At 39.2% G+C, this 22,030-nt stretch overlaps 1 protein-coding gene across 10 annotated transcripts in view; it reads left to right on the forward strand.

The window, feature by feature from the left end:
- The window catches only part of ZNF521 (zinc finger protein 521), a 232,305-nt gene extending 219,907 nt beyond the window's left edge, over positions 1-12,398 (forward strand). For all 10 annotated transcript variants that reach the window (XM_071554650.1, XM_071554647.1, XM_071554640.1 and 7 more), the window contains one exon: positions 11,574-12,398. In XM_071554650.1, coding sequence (XP_071410751.1) covers positions 11,574-11,603 — 30 coding nt within the window. In that variant the 3' untranslated portion in view covers positions 11,604-12,398. The remainder of the gene's footprint in view (positions 1-11,573) is intronic.
- Positions 12,399-22,030: the final 9,632 nt, after the last annotated feature.

The raw sequence follows: 22,030 nt of genomic DNA on the forward strand, positions 1-22,030 counted from the left end.
GGAGCACCAGTCTGTTTACCAAAGTTATTAGTTTATAAATTTTGCCATGGTAAAGTAACTGGGAGAGCTTTAATTTAGAATAAGTGCCACTTCTGTGTGACAGGTTCCTTTGAGGGCTGATTAGAAAGCAGGCCTCGTGTTGCCTGTCCCTTTATGCATGGCACTATTGCTGTGGCTACTTGTTTATAGCTTACCTTTGAATTTATATGTGTGCACTGTGGTATGATGCATCAGCCTCCAGTATCGAAGATTCTGCTTTTTTTTTCCCTGGGTTCAAGCTTATACTTCAAAGAGTTATTTTAATTAGGTGGGGTTTATTGTAATGAATTAAAATTAACTTGGAGTAGCAAATTATATAATACTGTTAAGGTTATAGATTAACCTTACCATAGCTACAGCACATCTTTTTGTAAAGGAATTAAAGGTGTTTCAGACACCTTGGCACTAAACATAGACAGCAAACAAGTGTGTTGTCTTCAGTTATTTTCCACGTAAATGTGATTCTTTTCACTCAATCTGAAGATTGCCACACTAAAAACAGTCCTAATGGGGAACGAGGGGTGAAAGCAGCAGCTGCAGGAGGCTGGATCCCCTAGCAGGACATAGCCAAGGGGACAGCAGTACTATGGCCTCACAGTCCAAAGCCAGAGGTGAGGAGTGGGGGCATTTCTGCGACTCTCAGTACAGTCAAGGCAGGATCTAATGACATGTCTCACTTGCAACATGTCACTGGCCAGCTGTCTGACAGGAAACGGAATGACCAACCTCAAAGAATGACATTTGGTAGGAGGATATTTCATCTCTCACAGGGAGGAAGGAAAAAGGCAAAAAAGGGTTCTTCTTTGTGGGGTACTTCTTGTTTCAAGGAAGAGTATTAAATTGTAGGAGCTAGACTTCACTGTCTTCCCCCTTCTATAGGTTCTGAAAACAGGAGAAAGTGAGAGCAAAATTCCTCCCATTAAACTGCGGTCACATTTCACACTTTTACACAAATGCAGATGATGAAAAAAAAACAAAACAAAAAACAGAAGACAATGGAGAATCTGGACTTCTGCATTTTACAACAAACAACCACAATGACAAACATGAAATTTTATTGTCCTATTACCACATGTCAGTAAATGTTCCAGATTTATTGATTTATAATGTGTGTCCTCACAAAATTTAGACAAGTAGTGACTTCGTTATAAAGGGCAAAACACCATTCTGGTCTCTAAAAGTCACCTTTAAAACATGGAGTTTCTTGGATTGAAAAGCAGGGAGCTCACATGAGGTTGCTCTAAGAACAAAACATTTCAACATAGGATTCTTAACTGTCTTAACTAATCGCCAGCTATGAAGGGATAAAAATTGTTCTTAGTTTCTTTTCCAGCAAGTACATTTGTAATTCACACACACATACCCCAAGCCTGACACATAAGCACCATCCCAGTTCCTGCTATTCCTTTTTTGAAGAGCTATAGGAATAAGGACTGTCAGATGTCCAAGATGAGCTGGCACAGTAACCAGCTGTGAAGGAAGTCAGAGAGCAAAGTCCATGGGGGCCTCTGCTTATCAGCTCAGAAATCCTTGGCTGTTACCATCAAATCTGCTCAATCTGTCTTTCCTTGCAAACTATCTTGAAGGAAAAAGATGCACCAATGTGCAACAGAGTTTGGAGCATTTAGAAGAGGAGGAGAGCTGGCAGAACACCATAGCCTTTCCTTTTCTTTCCTACACATTCTAAAATAGACATAAGGTAGACAAGGGGACATATTTTTACTTGCGATCCTGTTTTCAGGATGCAAAATGCTTCAGCCCACTTCTGCATTCTCTGAACTGTGTGTATGTGTGCTTACTGGCTGGATAACATCCAAATACAATTTCCACATAAAAAAGGCAGGTTTGCCGATTTTAAAACTGGGCTGTTTCAGAGTTTGCTTTTAGCTGAGTGAAAATGGTGTTAATCGTGGGTTGATCATAAATTCCAGTGTGCTGTTGTACAAGGCCCCACGCACCAGCTGGCAATGTGTGGGGAATCCAAATTCCAGGCTGTCCCCATGTCACCTGGTAAGCACAATACCCAGTGTTATGTCGGGAGGCAGGGAGGTGAACTCGGTGATCGATACAAGTGTGGGATGTGTCTGTATAAGAGGAGTGCAGACAAGTTACAGCACTTTTCTTTCAGGCTGTATCAGGAAACGTGTAATTTAACTTGTAATTTTGTTCAAAGGGATTCTTGTACATGCACCTGTGGAAAACTGGAAAGTATTGTTTTAAAGGTTGCCCTTTGCATATAAATCACAGTTCTGTGTGCTTCTCCATTTTAATTGGGTGACCTTTTGAATCCTATGGATAGGAGCTTAAATTCTGGACCTGCTGGTTGGTTTAAGATTTGAAATCAATTCATGATCTTACTCTGTTTTAAACCAAAGAACACAGAATGAAAATTTGTGAAGAAATTCCACTTGGAAGGTTCCTTTTCACAAGTCATAGTAAACTTCATTTTAGACCAAACAGATGTGTATAAAATCCAGATTCATTTGTCAGATTAATCCCTGAAAAGAATCAGGATTCAGTGAGTATGAGGGAAAGAGGAGGAGCAAGAAACGTGTTATGTTTCCAACAGGACATTTCTGTGCAATTATCAATTTAAGCTTCCATTATTTGTCACTAATTACTGCACTGAGCTGTTAAATATTTAGTAGTAGTTTGTTTAATTGGGTTTGACCTATAAATGAATCTGTGCATAGTGTAGCTCCAGTTCCAGCAGTCAGTTCCTCATTTCCAGCTAGACAAATTTGTATTCACATAAGAAGAATACATATTGTCAGACAAAGGGTTTTGTTTTTGTTGTTTAGGTTTGTTACCTCTGTCTCCACTGCAGATTTCTTTAAGGTGTCTGAAATCAGAGCACAAAGTAGGAGTGCTGCTTGTGGATGTAAAATGGGAGGTTGGTCAAAGTTAAGCTTGTTTACAGATGTTGCAGTTTGAAAAGAACCAGCATAAATTAAACACAACAAAGAAAAAAAATAAAGCATAGCAACAACTAGCCCATGAACACATGTGTCTTGTAAACCTCTTAATCCTTGAATATCTTATCATGCATTATTGCCTATCAAGGCTTGTTGTCCCCTGTTACTCTGTCATACAATAGCTGCCGATAAATCTGGATTTGTTCAGCTTTACCTTCTTGCTTGCTCCTGTGCCTGGCTGTGTCTGACAGGGTGAAGAGACTTCTGTCTGTGGCCTCTGCAGAGGGTGTGCAAGAATCGACCAGTATATGAGCAATATTCACTTTGTTTTATACCCTGAAGGCCTGGCACTGTTCTTACTTGTTCCTATCTTGAAACTCCCTTGATTTCAGAGGAGTTTCTTTTAATTTATACCAGGGTAATCATAACCATATTCTAAAGTAATAAGACTTTTGATATATTTCTCAGAAGTGCCTCCTTTTGCCTTTTTTGTTTCAGCTTTTATTCCCACTTAATGGACAATTTTCTTATTGAGGAAGGATGCTTGTGTATTAATTTCAAACATTTGCAGTATCATAAAAGCCTTGGTTTTCTACAAGCAACACTTAGGCCTGGATCCTGATTGGAAGTAAAGCCCCTTTGCCACATTAAAGAACAGGAAGGTTTCCCAATTCTGATGAACTGCTGTGAACATGTCCTAACCATTGCCCTCTCTCCCCATCACCATCATCTTACTGTTTATGGCGACAGTATACACACACCTTGCCCATGCAGCCCAGCACAGCTTGCCTGAAACAGAGTATGTTGTTACAAGTTTCTTTGCATTTCAATAAACAACAAACAGGGTAAGGGAAGCTTATGGGAGGTTATTGCCTGGCACCTTGGGTTAAAACAGCCTTCGAGATACCCTGATTTATGTCAGAGGCTTAGCTGGGAGCCCCCTGCCAATGCTCATAATGAGAAAGGTGCAAGGATAGTGAAAAGGCATGTGTGTTTGTGTCCGTTCTCTTCTGGTGACAATGATGGAAGTCTTATTTGCTGCACCCAGGGATATATGTCATTCTTTTCCATACAACAACTCTGTGATATATGTACTTGCATATAGTAATGAATCCAAAAGGAATCATTGACATTTTACTAGTGACTTACTGGAAGTCTCTGAAGAAAAATAGGTATCATGGGGTTTGGTTTGGTTTAGGTTTGGTTTTAATTTTCAGTTTGCATCCCTGAGAATGTGCTGTCTGATTTGGGATTTTTTTATGGGTAAGTTTTCTCTGGTTCAGCGGGAAATGCTTGAGTAGAAGAACCTGAACACTGAGAGTTTATATAAATATGATAAAGATAAAATCTCATTAGCAGTCATGCCATTTTAGAGACAATATAATATCAAATCACATAGCTTAGGTGAAACAATTTATATGAATAACTGCAATTCAGTGTAGACTTTCCTAAATCATTATTGTCAACAGCAGTCAGTTGTGTCCTAAGATGACCATTTAATTGGCCATCATGTCTGAGAACAGACCTGATTCTTAAAGACTGATAAACATCAACTCACCAAACATAAATGGTATTTATGGGAACATAGATTCTCTTGAGATTTGTCCCCTTCTTTGTTGTGGAAATAGCTCTGGTTTAGTTCAGATCAAACCTTTTTTATCTTGGGAATCTGAAGTTTGAAGGCTGTATTTTGTTAGGTCTCTACTGGTGATCAAACTTGGCCTGGATGAAACTCCATGCCTACTAGTGCATTTATGAAATCATTGGTATTCCTCTTGCTCTGCCAGCTGCACTACAGTACTGGAGGTGCTGTTGGCAAGGACACTTTGCCTGGAATTTTTTCTGTTCTCTCCAGAGCCTCAAAGTCTCTGTTTGGTTTCCTACTTTTCACCTATGAAAAACTATTAGACATCATCTCCTTTCCAGCTCCCTCATTCGCTCAGCATAAAAGTGACCATTGAAATCTGAATATATATTCATCTATGTCAGAAGCATTGTAATTCCTGGAATGAAACACATCAGAAACACTTGTTAGGTCCAACATTTCAGATACAGCAATTAAAGTTAATTTTTTGAGGTTGGTGTTTTAAGAAAGGAAGGGAGGGGTCTGGGAGAGAAAGTAATCTATGATCTCATCATTTGACAGCAAGCTTCAACATAAGTTTCTCTTTTTGTATTTCACATATGTGGAAAATACAGAACTGTGTTCACAGATACTCTGTCAGTACAATTAAGGGTTACAGAATCATAGAATGGACTTATAGAATAGTATATCCCTAACCTTCAGTTAATTCATTCAGTGGAGGTAGACTATGGAAGTTGTTACCCTTAGTATGGGAACCCAAATTCCACCTATTACTACATTTAACCTATATAGCAACTGAGCCTTAGAAGCCCATGTAACAGAATCTTCCCAATTGCTTGCAGCAGCAGTGGAGTCAGGGCCGTAATGTTTTGGGGCATTGAATATATGTTTACTGCTTTCAGATGCTTTGAAATGGCTCAGATATTCTACTGAAACCAGCTCCTGACTATGCAGATTTGGTTTCATGTGTGATTTGAGGTTGGCTGAGCCTCTACCTCTCCTGGGATGAACATCAGGAAAAAAATACTAACCCTGAGGTCTGTGAAGCTGTGAAATAGTCTCCCAAGAGGAGCATTGGAAGATCTAATTAAAATTGGACTGGGCAAAACACTTGAAATTACACTATAGGCAATAATCCAACACCGGCAAGATGGGTGGAGAGAACGCCCTAATGGGTCTTTTCTGTCTTTAAATTCTATGAATTCTTGTTCTTTCCTTTTATTATGCTATTTCACCTTTTTCATTAATGGTGACATAGTGTCATCTATAAAGTATTATAAGATACTATTGTGAGCTGAGTGAGGTGATGTTAAATGTCAAAAGGAAATGCAAGTTTCTCTGCAGGTTCACAGTGATTTTATAGAGACAGGAAAAAGAAACTGACTTTAAGTGAGGGACATGACTGCAGTGTTTTCGATCTGTAAGACAGTGACAAATGCATTGCATGCTTGCAATATATATGTTTATCATTTTGACATTGCATTTCATATTCTCTGCTTCTAAAGAATAGCCACATTCCACCAAATCTAACACAGGTGTGGAAAAGTCATTTACTGTGACTGTGTACATCACTCAGATTGCTGGAGACATTGTCTATCCCAGTGTTTCACATATCCCCAAAGACCTAGACTAAATAATATATTTTTACATTTTAATTTATAATTTACATTTAATTTATAATAGTATTGTGCAAATATAAGTATCTTAGTGATTTAGTCCTGGGAATAATTATATTACAGTTTACCAAGAAAAAATCCTCCCACAGTATGATGGGACTTTGACAAGAAACTCTATGCTGCAGTATTGAAGCAGCACAAATCTGAAGAAACAGTGTAAAAATAACCTTTCCAGAGATTTTTTTTCATATCATTTATGCTGAATAAGTTTCATTTATTTGTTTTGGGTGTTAGCACTTCATACTCCTCTTCCCTCATCCCTTGCCTTTCCACATGGTATAGTATTTCAGCAGTGTCCAACACGGAGCTTTCTGCGTGAGCAATCACGGCAACCAGTTAAGTAACAAAGTATTGGGCTGAAGTTCTGGAAACCATGTTAATACTGTGCAACTGCTAAGTCTCAAAAGGCTTGCCTTTCCACGAGCCTTTTTTTCTTCCCCTTTGGTTCTGGAAAATCCAGCACCCTCTTCTTACTGCAGACAGTTTGAAAAGTGTGGTACAGGGTAAGAAGTTGGAATAAAAAGAAGGGAAGAGAAGCAGAAAATCTTGATTAGAAAGTATAATTTAATAGAACGTGTATTGAACCAAATGTATTGATTAATGTGGTAGATATAGTACTTATATTGATTCAAACTAGAGATTTAGTACTAAAAGCTGTAAGCCAAAAAGCTGTTGCAGATTGCTACAAAAGTCAGTTTAATGCTGTCCTTGAGAATGCCTTCACAAAGAAATTCTTCTAATGTTTGAGGAGTAGGTAGAATGCGGTATATGTCAGTTTGATCCCGGAGGGTTTTATTTTGTACTCTAATAGCTGTTACGAGCCTACATTATATCCAAGGAGTAATTTTCCTTAGGGGTGCCCAGCTCGCTTTGTGTCAATATTCTAGCATTTTAAGTCACGTACAGTATATGCTTCTGGGAACAGTGCAGGAGCCAGCCAGACTCATAATGGTCTGCATTCATTAATAAAGGCAGAAGCTTCTGTCCCTCCATTGCCCACTACAGGGATGCCTCCCTGGTCTTCAGGGACCCGTACAGACACATTTAAAGAAAGCTTTATTTTGAGTGGGCAGGAGATGAAATGCAGGACTTGCAGGCATTTCCTAAGTCAGCTATATGCCCGAGCACAGGGGTGACCTTAATGGGTCAAAGAAGAATGCAGGTCAAAAGACTTATTATCCAGCCTGTTGGAAACCAATTGCTTTTGTGTTAAAAAAAAAAAATGTAGCACTTAAAGGTTGATAGTAATGCAGAGTTCTGTTTTACAACCTGAAACTATTGCAGTGTGGTGGGGTGCATTTCTCTTTTTTTTAATGCTAAAAAATACAAGATGGTCTGTAATGTACACAGATAAAGAATTCCAGATAAGTGATAACATGTAGGGTACCATAATTACTTAATCAGTGATGATTGATTACTCATGTTTGTGTTCTTGAACTAAGGAAAAAATAACATGCTGCTGTGGTACTGTTACCATCTGTTGAAATAATTCATCTACATTTCATCTTTATATTTCTGCACGTGTACCCTCTTTGCACTGTTTGTCAGGTACAGCCATGTCCTGTTTTATCTGGTCATAAAAGACAGAAGTCCCATTTACATTGAATGTAACTGCAGTACACATTAAGGATTCTAATGGGCTAGTGAGTCTGTGGCTATCTAGGGGTATTTTTTTCTTGGTTAATTTTGATGCTGTGGGTGGGAACTTTTTGCTGGCTATTACTTCTCATGTTCCCTCTGAAACACAAAGGCATACACCAAACAACAAGAAGTAGTATTACCTCTTTTGTCTCGAGCATTTCTGCAAAGAAACCTTTTTATATTTGTTTGCTGAGGACATTCTTCCACAGAGTATTATCCTGAAATCTTTGCATGTTTTTAACTCCTCAACACTAACAACAGCATTTTCATCCATAAAAGTGGTGGCATGTAATTTTATAGCAGGCCACATAACAGTTGGCATTCTGGATTCAGCTAACAAAAATAATTCTAGGAACAGGGAAAATGACTAATAGTTTATTTTGTAAGTAAAATATATTGAATTCAGGTTTTCCCAGATAATATTACCTGCTTTCCAGATAACACTGAGACAGAGAAATTGGGGATGTAGTTTTCCTGCTTCACTTTGTGTCTATACCAGTAACAAATGCAGTGACACACACACCTCCTGCTTCACTGTTCCTCCATTTTGTGCATGCAAAGCTTGCGTTTGTGTTTGCAAACTAGTTTCTCTTCGTGAGATCCCAGCTCTTGGCAATGGGAACACAGCTGTTGCTGAAGTCCAAGAAAGACTGTATTAAGAAAAAATATTTTCCCCTTTCCATGGCTAAGCAGGAAATTGACATTTTTGCTTTGTAGAGAGGCAACCACATAATTAAACAGATGTGCTTATGTGCAATCAAATTTGAGGGAGGTAAAGAAGGGGAGCATATGATACCTCCTGTACTTCGTTAAATGACTTCTCTTTGGCAAGTGGAGGTTCAAATTGCTCCAGACTCGGGCAAACTAGTTGAAGTTTCTGGAGGAGGTGTCTAGTGTGTCTTTAGTGAAGGGCAACGCGCTCTCTGGGAGGCACGGGGCATGTCAGCGGCGATACTGTGCTCTCCCTGGGCGTACTGCGCTCCGCGTCCCTGCCGCGTCCCTGCCGCGTCCCTGCCGGCGGGAGCTCCGAATTGTGCTCTCCCCTCCTGCCTGAACTCCCACTGCCGGGGAGGCGGGGAGCACGCTGCACACAAGGCAAAGACACTAGCAGAGTCGAGATCTGCTGTGTGGATAATAGAGGAGAATTTTTGCCCTAAATTTTTAAACACAACACCCCTCATAAAAACAACAGCAGTTCATAACTGGGATTAATGTTTGCAATTTTCAGTCACTTAGACATGGGGTCTCCAATAGATGGCTTTCGGTGGAGTGGAATATGGCTCTCTGTGGGATTGCAGAATTTTCCTCCTTTTCTTATCTCTCTCCTCCCATCCTTCGCCTGCTTGTCTTGTCAATGTTATGCCCCTGAAGCGCTTCCACTTTGTATTTTTTTGCAACTTAGCCAAATAGGTATTTCTCCCTAGTCCCTCACATTTGGGGAGTTTTAATTACTTAGGAAACTGCATTTTGTCTGTTTACAAGTATAGTTGCCTTTTAAAGGCCTAAACTGTTCAAAGCATTTCCTCATGTTCATATCTTGCCCTGTCTTATTCTTCTCTGCAATGCTTGAGGTTTTTTTCTATTATTTCTTCATTATCTCTAGAGAATCTCATTTTTCACCAGGGCACAGGAGTCATGGACACTGAAAGCAGGGGCAAGTCAGTTCCTTGTGCTGTGTTTTATTTTGTCTCCTTCATATTTAGGCCTTTTTATTTTTTTTATCAAAAATGTCATTGCAGCAATAGTTACAGCTGCAATTCTAAAACACCTTTTGACTGCTTCATATGCAACTGTTCTTCCAGCCTCATACTGATTATGCATTTTTCATTTAGTGAAAAGAAATAAAAAATGGGCATGACTGACATGCTTGCTCTCAGTAGACTAGAAACAAAAGACCCCCAAATATCTGTCTACATTGTAACAATTGGTATATGACCTCACCTGCTCAGAAACAGAATAAAAATAAGAATTCAGGCTGCCACCCCATATTTAACTTGTCCTTGTTGTTTCTAGGTACTGCAGGGTCTCCAATAAGCCTGCGGTGTTATGCTGTAAATGCTGCAGTAAATGGACACAACAGGATGACAAAAGGGCTGACTGTCAGGCTTAACTCTTAATTTCCTTGCTTTTGTGGTTTTAAGTCAGTGCACATTACCTGTGACCAGTCAACATTTTTGGCTGCAGCTATTGTTACTGCTTTACAGCACTTTGAAATTCTTTTATGGGAAGGATGAGAAACTAGATGAAATCAAGTGGTGAAGTGTGTTTTTTTAACACTCCCTGGCCTTGGACAGTCTGGAATTCCTGCCATCAGCATTAAATCATTTTCTGTTCACATCTGGAAATTGCATCTTTGAGTGTCACTGGGTCATTTTCCTTTAATCTTGAGAATGGCACTACATTAAAAATTCCTCAGTCTTACTGTAAGATCCTTTCTTTGCCAAATGTCCCATGAACTATTATTTGTGTGCGTGCACAGTTTAGGGAGAGAGAAGGTAGAAGGGAGAGAGAACTCTCTGGCTGGTCTGCAGTCACGCTGTATTTCACATTCATTTCACCAAGGCTGTTTTCACGTGACCTTTCGTGGACAGCTCTGGAGGGTATGGTTCAGTAGATGTTCACTTTGTTGTAAATCATTATTGTCTTGTGGGAACAGGTTCATCCTGAAGTGTGTTAGTCCAAAGAGGTTTAAAGACAGATTAACTTAATAAAGCAGAGTGAAGGGTCTGGGCGGTCTGGGAGCAAATCATGGGTTGTGACACCCCCTGCCCTCTGGGTCACTGGCCCAAATCAGGCCTCGATTACTAAGGGGAAAATTGATCACTAATCAGTGGCTGCCCTGTTGTCTGAGAAGTAGCATTCACAGACATTTTATAGTTATCCATGGATCTAGTGTACATTGTAGAAGACAACATATATTGGTTTGGTTCCTTGTTCTTACTCAAATGCCTGTGAAGGATCTGAGCCAAAACAGGCAGCAAAATAGCATCTTACTATCAAATTGAGTGGTCAACTCAATTTGAGCAGTCATAGGAAAGAAAGTAAAACTTTTGTTTGCTGCTTGGATTGGTGATTACTTGTATGGGAAAGGAGAATTTCAGGCTCCAAAGTCCATGCTGTGTCACCTCACAAAAGGCTCTGCATTCACTTGAGGAAAAACAGCCATGGTTCTTGGTGACTGAAGGGCAGGCAGTCCCTCCTGTTTTCTCATCAGTCTCTGAGCTCTCTGATAGGCATGGAATGACTCCTACCAGAATATACTGTGCCACACCATGTAGGGGGAAATGGCATTTAATGAAATAATGCATTTGAAGAGGTGCCATGGTCTAGGAAGCACAGGCCAGTAAGCGTAGGTCTGTTCTGACAAATGAGCTTCTCATTTTCGTAATGCATAAACCATGAGCCGTGTGTAAGTGGACACCAGAACCAGTGACCTGGTTTGCAGTTTCACTGGGGCAGGTCAGTCCAGATCCTACCTGGAGAGAGTGTGTTGCCCTTCTGGTGGCACACAGAAATACCTGTGTGAAACAGCTGCAGAAAACTCCTCTATTCCATAATGACACTGCTTCTGGCTTCTTTAAAACAAGGAGGGGTTTAACATATTCTTTATCCAGTCCACCATTTTGCAAGTTATGTTGGAAGAATTGTTTTTGTATCCTTCTTTCACACAGAAACTCCTGTCCTGTAACTAAGCTGTTTCTTTTGTTTTTGTTACAGAATCATACGATGACCCAGCACAGCAGTTAGTGCAAGGCCTGTCTCTTCCAGAGAATTCTTTGTGGCACAAAAAGGGAACACATTTTACTCTTTGCACGAAACTTTCATTGTTAATGTATATTATTCAGAATCATTGTATTGTACCATAAAACTTGTATTATCAAAACTGTTGGATGTTCATGTGTTTGAACTTTTGAGCACCGGATAGACTTCCTGTATATAAAGTGTTGCACATGTATTATGTTGTCTGATACTAAAATGGTCTTATAAAGACAAGTGGACTTGGGCCCTATTCAAGAAAGATACAAATAATAATACTGTGTGAGGGTGAAAAAATAGCTTAAGTAAAAGTGTCTTTTTCAAGGAGGAGGGAGAAGGTAATAGCTATGTTCCACTACAGCTCTGTTTGGCCTCCCTTTCATTTAAACTTCAGTCGAGAAATCTCTCTTTTGGTATACAAACAGATGAATCTAAGACTATTTTTTATTGCTGAAGATTCTTGCAAAAAATATGAAGAGACTCTTTCTCACAGAGCAGGAACCCACAGTTGAATAAGGCCCGTATATATATTTGTAAGCCTTGCGATATGACAGATAGCATTACCATATATGCAATAGTTGTTATGTAGTTTGTCAAAGAATTTTTTTCCTGGATACCATTTGAAGCTTTGAGTGTTCAAGACTTTCCTTAATGATTTCACACGGCCAAATTCTTGAATCAGTTGAACTAACCTGTATGTTACTGTTATTAATGTTTACTCTGCGGTCTGAACCTGGAGATTACTGGAATTGTTTTCCAAAAGGAAATAAATTCAGTTTACCATTATGTGTGAGCATGCTTTGTGTCTTATCTTTTTCCTTACTGCTGCTGTATTACTTAAGGATCATCAAGATCTGGAATCCCATTGTATTAGGATCTATACACTGCTCAATAGGAATAAGTCACTTTCTCAAAGGTAGGCATTTAAATAAATGCAATGGTACAAACAGATCTGCTGACCCACTGCAAAGCAATGTGTGCTTGAGGGTAATATTGACTGTTTTCTGGATTTATTTGTTTCTTCTATTTATCTGTCTCAACAGTTTCATACTTGTACACTTGACATGTTGGTTGCCAGAATAGTCACTGCACATCTTCTGTGTATAATTATCAGTGCATTTCAGTGTGGTATTATTTAGTGAGTTGGGTCTAGCACTGATGACAGGAAGCCACCACAGCTCTGCCAGTAGCACTGTTAACCTGACATCCCTCACCCTCTGACATGGGCCACAGAATTGGAGGTGGTGCACACTCCTGGATGATGCTCACTAGCACCATGGCCCCAGGGAAGCTGTCACAAGACCTCACAGCTTTGCTAAGGTCTGAATTGGCTCCTGACTGCCTGCAGTTTCAAGGAGAAGGAAGAAAGGGATAAAAGCTCTCCTTACCTACCACTGTTCCCCCACTACTTCAGCTCATCTACAAAAAAGGGTGAAAAAAACACTCTCCAGCTATTTTAGTATCTTATCCTATTACTGGAATTGCTGCTTCTATCCCATGGAAACCAGTGTTGCTAAAACACTGCTCTTAAAGAGCTGCACATCACAACAAGTACAAATGGCTGTAGCTGCTTTCTTAGTGCTGTCAGGGTAGATACAAAGTGGGATTTCCAGTATTCTGAGTGCCACAATTTGACTCCTAAAATATGGAGGACAGAGAGAAAATAAGTAAAGTCAGAAAGTGTCTGGTTACCAGATACTCCAAGAAAAAATATGTCATATTTAAAACTCCAGCTTTGAAAATATTGTGCAGATTTTGCTAAATACAAGAAAGAAATTCCCAGGTTTTGTATGAATATCTCATTTATGCTGACAAAAGTATAAATTCAGGCATGAATACACAAGGTTTGTAAAATGCCAGTTCTATTTATAAGTCAGAAACCATTCCCATTCTTACTCTCATTAATATATTACTCATCTCAGCCAAATTGAATGTGATGATATGTTCTTTATTTTTGACAGATACCTTAAAGGATATAAGACATTTCAGCCTTCATGTGTGAAAGTGTGACATATTGGTTAAGACTGAGAATAACATGTTTCTCGTAGAGTTCAAGTATATAAGAAATATTACACCCTACTGTTTTTGTAAATGCCAGAGTGCCACTGAGTTGAGACAGATGGTAGCTGGGAAAGATGCAATCTTATAATCAAAAGCTAAAATATGTCAAAAATATGTTAGCAAGCAAAACATACCCTATTACTAGCGTCTCATGTCATGACAGCTTGCAAAACACGCAAAGATGTTGAATTTCTAGCTATGTAAATAAAGCAACAGTAAACAAAGCAGCAGCAAATGTGATGAAGACTTTATGCATCACTTGTCCCTTCAGGTTGGCACAGGGGAATAGTGGGGTCTTGTGGCCACAGGCAGCCCCAGGTGGCTTCTGAGAGCTGGCTGCTACAATCAAGTGCTGGAATCCTCTTACCTTTTCCAAAGTAACAGGTTTCTCAGTGATACCTAAATAGCTGTTTAAATAGATTATGGAAGACATCCGAACTTCCCAATGAGAACTGAGTATTGCTTGGGGAATTACTACAGCGTTTAGAAAAATCAACAGGAGGGGAAGATCATCTTTCCTGTTGGAAGAAGAGACATGGCTCTGTGCGTGTGTGTGTGTGTGTGTATATGTACCTTTCAGCTATGGCATGCCTTTCTGTGCCCTGGGTTAGCAAAAGCTAAGAGAAGCCCCTCCTCATGCCCTTAACCTCATGTAAAAGGATAAATCTGTTGAAGGGTTGTGTGGATAGATTGATGGACAAGGTATTCTTTTACCTCTGAGACTGGCTTTGTTCCCAAGATTTCAAGTGAATGTGAGTTTTACTCTAAGTGATAGTTTAGTAAAACAATTAGTCCTTCTGCTTGTTTAGGAAATGTCAGAGAACTAAACCAGGTACAAATATGGAATTGGACTGCAGAAGTGAAGCAATTTACCCAGACAATATCTGAACACTGGATTTATAAGGAAAGGCACTGATTCTTTATCTGAACAAAAAATGATTTAGGAATAAACATGTATTAGGTCTTTAAGACATTCAGCTATCCAAAACCAGAATTTTTGCCATCATACACATATTCTTAGCTAGTTGCCTGTAGGTTAGACTTCCTAATCCATTTTAGGTGGTTCAGTTCACATGGAGCTTATTAGAATTTCTTTGGTTCTCTTCAAGCCCAGTGTTCTCCCTTCTTTCCCTGATTTAGAAGTCACTTTACAAACACCTTGAAGAATATTTCAAAAGCTCTGCTTAGGGCACATTAATAGTTTCACCTTCTTTCTTAATAGCAGATGAAAAGCAGAAGTCCTCTCCAAGTATCAGTGACTGGACTTTATTAGCAATTCTGGCATGACCACTCTCTTTGTTTCATTACCACTGTCCTCAGCAACAGAGAAAGAGAGACATCCCTTCCTTACCAACATATGGCATTTTCTATTTATAACAAGATTAACAATTTATTCACACCTTGATTGAATCCCGCTTTATTGAGATGTCACAACAGATTCTCTCAGCCTGCAAAGGGAAAGACTTACAAATATCAATATTGTGACAACTAGGACACATAAAAGTAAATGAATTATAATTGGTGACAATTAAAAATAGCTCAGTGTGAGAACAGAATATTGTGTAATTGTAGCAGCCTCATCCAGGATGAGGCAATGTGAAGGACTTAGAATAAGACCGTCCATGAATTTAGGGATGTTACCTTGATTCCTGCTTAATGTGTTCAGTCATACACTGATGCTCCATTAATGTTCACATGCCCTTTGCATCTTAGTGGGCAATGTGCCATTCCCTTTAAATATTTGCTTCACTGCTCTATGGCAGCACAAAAAAATAACCAAGTTTAGGCCTATTTTACTAATTCCATTTAATACATCTATTTTCCCTCCCTGTATCACTTCCCTTATTTGTATGCAGAAAAACTCTTAATTATTGTTGTTGCTGTTGTTATTAGTCATAGTGAACTCTGAATGCTTTAGCAGTCCACTCCCCCAGGAGCTGGATGGTCCCTGGCCACCAACTCTCATGTGCAGAACTTCTGTGTGTGGCACACAAAGGCCTGACAAGGTCTCACTCATGTTTCAAAGCTCACTCTCTTTTCAGAGCTATTTGTTATTGTCTCCACCATCGCAAGTTTAAAAAAGGCAAGTTAATTAAATATGGAACAAGACTGAGCAACATCTTTTAAACCATCATGTCATTAGAATTGGATCCCTCTGAGAGCTGCTTAAAAGGGTTTTGAGAACAATGACTGTTCAACCAGATATTTATGGGCATAGTTATGTAAACACACTCTTTATTGTCTATGTATATTTAATATAATTATCAGTTTTGTACTCGGACTCTCAGGAGACCCAACAAATCACAGTGTTGCTTTGAAAATGTCAGCAGAAAAGACAATTATGTTGCAAGCAAATATTCATAAATTATATTAAAAAGTCCTGTGAAAATGTACCCTGTGTTGCAGAATTGCTTTTGCACTAACAGAATCATCACTGCCTTTCTCTGATTTAAACTCTTCTTGCTAGTAACAAGGAAGTTGCTGGAAACAAACCTTTAATACTATAGAGGCTTATGTCCCTGGCTATGGGTCGATGTAAATTGTAGACAAATTCAGAGTGCTTATTCATTTTGTTATTAATATGCTGGGATAGTTTTAGAGATTTCTAAATAAGGCTTATTGAAATCAGAGGTAAAAACTGTTTGCACAAGAGTGCCTGGGTCACTTAGTTTACTTCTCTTCTGAGATGATTCCTTACAGCTTGCCATGTTTTGCTCATTATGTATTAGGGGGGAAAAAAAAGGAAGAGTGGAGAACTGGGACAGTAAATTAAATGTGCCACACATGCTAAACCAATAGTGTGCTGGAGTTTGATAAACACCTAGTAAGTGCCTGCAAATCATCTCTACTGCAAGATACACAATCAGCATATCAACATCTTAATTAGCAGCTAATAACATTTGAATGGGAAGGTTAACATTAAGCACACAAATGTAGTTTAGTAAAGGGTAAAATGAAATACATCGAGATATTTCACTCTATTTATTTTCAAGTACAAAACAGATGGCTTTTGTAATAAGCAATCATCTATAAAAGTAATATTCCAATCTTTAGATGTGTTTTTTAATAAAAACTCCAAGAGTAAAATGCCTTTCCTGATTCATCTGATCCTAGACAACAATGGGAACATTCCACATGTAGCACAAAGGGACAACAGAATTCTGCTTTTCTGCAGGAAAATGCATTTTGTCTGGGCCATTATTTTTCTTTTGAGAAACTAGATTTTAAGTAGGACCAAGGTGGTTGTCTGGTTTGTGATGCTTCTCTTACTCATATGTTTTCAAGAGCAAACTTCTGCAGGTGGTGTAAAGCAAAGCACAGTCATGGTTGTTTCTGCTATAGATGCTGTACTTGCTTGGGCAGTGATGCTACTGGATGCCCAAATCAGAGCACATAAGAATCATTGAGCTATTGCAAAAGAATCTGCTATTGAAGTGGTGCTGTTGACTTTGCCAACAGCATGGGGTCCTGCTGAGTGTTGTACCAAATCATTATTTTTGCATGGACCTCAGGGATCAATGAGGTTGCTTGCTTTAAGATTTAAAGTGTAAAGCAGTTCCAAGATGCTCATCATTAAAAACCTTATGGCCATACAGACTACTGTGTTGGCTGTGTCTAACAAGTAAGCTCTGGAATACTAGATGTCTCTAATCTAATGAACACTTTCTTGTTGGTTTGTTTGTTTAATTTTTGTGTCCATTCTAGATGCTTGATCTCACACAACCTTCATCCCTGCTTATGGGACCAATGATACACTTGTTTAAAAAAGTGGTTAGAAGTTTAGTAAGGAAATTATGCTTCTTTGTTTGCCAAGTCACTTTGGCAAGATCAAATCTTGCTGCCCCATGGTATAGCAACACCTCCGCAAGCTAAATTATGTCCTTTTGCTTAAGTAATGGGCAGAGGATAAATGGAAACAAAACTGTCTTTGCAGACAATGAGTCCAGAGATCAACAGCATCTCAAAGCCAGAAGGCATACTGAGATCTTTAATTCAGGGCAATGTCCACCTTTCAGAGTCATTCATATTTTTTTTTCAGAAAATAGCAATTAGATGTTTCCTTTTTTCTTGACTGCCATAATTTCTGTCATTACTCCCCATGCTTTAATTGTTAATGATTGATGCAGGATTATTTGGATTTTCTTAATTACATTTGTGAACCCATATTTGTTTTGGTAGCTAGGTCATCATTCCTGATGAATTTAGGATTCATGTTGATTCATTCTTCATTTAACAATTTTATTTCCAAACACCTTTGTTGTTTTGGCTTAATTCAATATGGTTAGTTTTCTGGCATAAAATGAAAGACCATGGTTTTGATTAGATGTTAACTTCTTAATGGGTTATTTGTAAATCTTTAACCTTATTCACAGCTTTTCCTAATCAATATCTGACTTTTTTACTTCTTTTATTTCTGTTTTCCTTCTTATAGTAATATCTCCCCACAAAATCCTTTCCAGAGTCTTTTCAGGCATTTTCTGCTCACTGCGGTCTGTGTCTCCTTCAGAAACTCTTAGTTCTTTTCCAACATATGGAGGATCAGATGGAGTTTTAGAGCTCTTCTTTACAGTGCCTTGTTATTACAGTATGTGTTGCTTTGGTATTCATAGTCTGTGGCATCAGAAGAAGAATGACTTGCCCATTTTCAGATTCAACAAGCTTACATTTTAAATGTTGTTTGAGGGGGGAAGTCTGAATTTACTGTTGACTTATCATCAACTAAAGCCGATCAGTCTTTTACCCTATTTCTATCTGACATTTAAATCCTAGGATTCTCTCTTCTCTCAATGATAACATGTTTTCAGAATCTTTCAACACTTCCTTAATTGCTAAAATTTGCAAACAAGAGAAACACCCACGCCTAGCTGTCTGCCAGTAGTTCCTTTGGTCGGGCTTTTTCAATCTGTTGTCTTCTAGTGTTTGCCTCTTCAGATTTTCAAGGAGAATGAAGAAGATTAAAAGGTTATCCAAAGGTTACATTCAACTGTTAGTTCATTAGATTCCTGGCTCACTTGGTTGTCCAAAGGAGTTCCTGAATGTACAAATGATGTTGTTAAATTACAGAAATTTTTTAATACATACCGTTTTTCTGGGTTGATTCCTGCCAGGCTGAAAAAGGCAGGAGCCAATTTGAAAACCTTCAAGCTTTTGCTGAGGAAGCAACTGCTAATTATCATCTTTTTCTGAATTTCCTTTTCTCATTTGCTTGCCTTGAATTTAGGAGTGGAGCAGAGCTTCAGAAGCCTGACAAATATCAATCAGCCTGCTTAGTATACAGCACCATGACTCTTTGCTTACTTCACTTGTTAGATGCTACTAGATGCTTCTGTAGTATTTGAATTTACTAAGAAAGAGCTTTTATTAAAGATCAAAAATACTGGTGCTAGTCTGTCTGTGGCAACAGATGCTTGAATTTTTCTCAGAATGAGACCCACAGTGTCTTGGGTTTGGTACTGTATTTCTACTATTATCTAATTTGCTCCAAGTTGGCCTAGAATTTTGTGCAAGCAACATACTCTTTGTGGGCTATGTTATAGTTTTTCTCTATGTAAGCCATGAGTTGGTGGGATACATTTCTTCTGCAGTATAGGTAAATGCCTGCATGAAAAAATGACATGATTTTGCTTTATTATTTTTATTGTGATCCTACTCTTGGGGTCCTGAGCAATGTGATCTAGTGGATGGCATCCCTACCCATGACAAGGGTGTTGGAACTAGATGACCTTTAAGGTCCCATCCAGCCTACAACTTTCTAAGATTCTGTGGTTGTGACTCTTCCTCTTTCAAGGACATGCCTACCAGCTGAACACTTCTAATGAAGGCATGTTGTTTTATGTGAACCACAAGAATCCACTTTGAGACTGGCCAACACCCATGAGATTCATTACATATACAGCACAGTGGCACCTGGGAAGAGCTACACTGGGGCAGAACAAACACTCCTCTGAGCTAGGTCTGGCAACATCACTGGCCAGCAAAAGATGACTGGGAAAAAATGTAAGACTAGGACAATGGTCTTGATGTAGTTTTCTGGCCTCAAGTGGCTGCTGCCCAAAGACTGACTTAGCCTAAAGTGAGTCTTGAAATTTGACAGCTTTGAATGGCTTTTTTGGTTTTTTTATTTGTCTAATTAGCTGTTTTGAGCCTGTATAGATGTCCAACACACACAGAATACTGGCACAGGGAGCTTGATTTCTTAACTATGCATTGTATGAAAAAATGCTTCATTTTCTTTGTTTTGAGCCTCTTTCAATTTAATCCCATGACAGAAGATAATCAACCTGCTTCTTCCCTGCTCAGCTTCTCCCTGCTACTCAGGCCTACTCCACAGACCTCAGCCACACACCTTTTCTTTCATGCTGTGGTCTTCCTCACTGCTCCTCTGAGCAACACAGACCAGCCTCCACGCCAAAATCCCCTGTCCCACCCATATGACACAGGAGCAAAATGTGGCAGATCTCCCTTTGGTTCAGAAGGGGATGGTACATCCTCAAAGCATGACACAACACAATCCCTTGCAGAGACACTACACAGGAGCCCCAAAGCCATACAGCCAGGTTAACACTGCTTCTCACAAGGGCTAATTAACTCAGGACTAATTAATAGCATCATACCACACTGACACAGCCATCGAGAGCTTGCTCTCTATCTGCTTGCTTGGGGATCTCCTCACGGTGTGGGATTCAGCATAGATACATCCTCAGGACACTGCCTTGCATGTAGCCCAGAAACTTCAGATTGACACTGTAGGCTTGATTATCTACTCATTTACAGTACCTTCAGCTCTGAGCAAGTCTCCTGAAGTTACTGAGGTTACAGTGGTATATTACCTGTCCAATACAGGAGGAAAATTAGGTACAAAGATTGTTTGTGCATATGTGTATGCATGCATATCTGTACAAATGCATGGATTGAAAAAACTATATTAAAATTACAAATTCAATAAATCAGATTTCTTTGCAACTGACTGTGTTCAGGATAAAGATATCTTACCTTTATGCTTATGCATCCAAGTTTCCTCAGGACCTCAACCCCAATGGGTATGTAAGAAGGACATCAACAATAGAGTGATCAGTAGCATATTATTTTTCTTTACCCTGGGAGCTTAGCTAGAAACTCTAGATGCTCTGAACACTGTTAAAACCTGCCACCACTGGCAACAATATTAACTTCCCCCAGACCTGGCTTTTGGTGCTACTGACCATGAGATTGGTGCAGTGCACAATTGGCACAAACAAATGACATGGGCTCCTACACCCTGAGAGCTGAGGGGGGCAGCCTTATCCAAGGGCCACAGGTAGGCATTTTGAACTCCTCTTTGACTTGTGAACCTCTGAATCTTTTCATTGTCGGAACAGACCACATGAAGTAAATTTCAAGCAATTGAAAATACATTTTCTATTTCATTTTTGTATATCACTGGAATCCATCCTTTGGCCCAATCAAATCCAGTCTCCCTACCTGCTTGTTGCCACTGTTTATCCCTGAGAGGGAGGACCAGTTTCCATCTTCCAGATCCCCTATGTCTTTCTTAAGTACCAGTTTCCTTCCCACACTCATTCCCAGGATAATTTGAAAGCATTGGCCGGATGTGCTCTTCAAGGGTTAACAAATATTCCTATTTCCTATCCCAAGCATTCTTCCCAGTATAACACCCTTCTGGCCTTATTTGCATGTCCGAAGAACAGACCCACACTGAAGTAATTTGTCATGATGAGGCAAATATGTTTGCCCTTTGCAGTAGTTTAGTGTGCTGCAGGTGGACCTTGGAAACAACTCACACCTGGGTGCAGCCCAGTGCACCCCCAGGATGCTACATCCTTGCCTAGAGATTTTATATATTTAAACAATTTGAAGTTAATTAAGAGTACTGGCTTGGAACTAAATCCGGAATCTCACACATCTGTGTTCCCTTCTCAGAAAAGAGGCAGTTTAAAGAATGCCTGAAGCTAAACACATTATTTTGTACCTTGCTAAAAAGTTGGGGTTTTTTCTTCTCTTTTAACCTACATTCCTAGATGCCTACGAATATCTTTTTTAAAATGCGGGGTGATTTTTTAACTGATAATGAAAATTATTATTTCGTATGCAATATAACTTATCCTAACATCAGTCTGCATAATTTAAAGTGAGTTTTCTTCATATACATAACATCATAACATTGTAAGACTCAGAGTCTCTGGCGTATTTAAATGCCTGTTGGTGAGGGTTTGCTTTAGATCCAAATCTCCAGTGTCCCAAACATGCTACTTGAGCCTCATGACAGCTAAAACTAGTTTCAATGGAATCTTCTCCAGGAGGCAGGTTAGGTTTTGCTTATCCTGTTTTAAATCAGATATGCTATGATTTTTATGTCT

This window comes from Pithys albifrons, chromosome 4 (assembly GCF_047495875.1).
Source record: "Pithys albifrons albifrons isolate INPA30051 chromosome 4, PitAlb_v1, whole genome shotgun sequence".
NCBI classification, from domain to species: domain Eukaryota; kingdom Metazoa; phylum Chordata; class Aves; order Passeriformes; family Thamnophilidae; genus Pithys; species Pithys albifrons.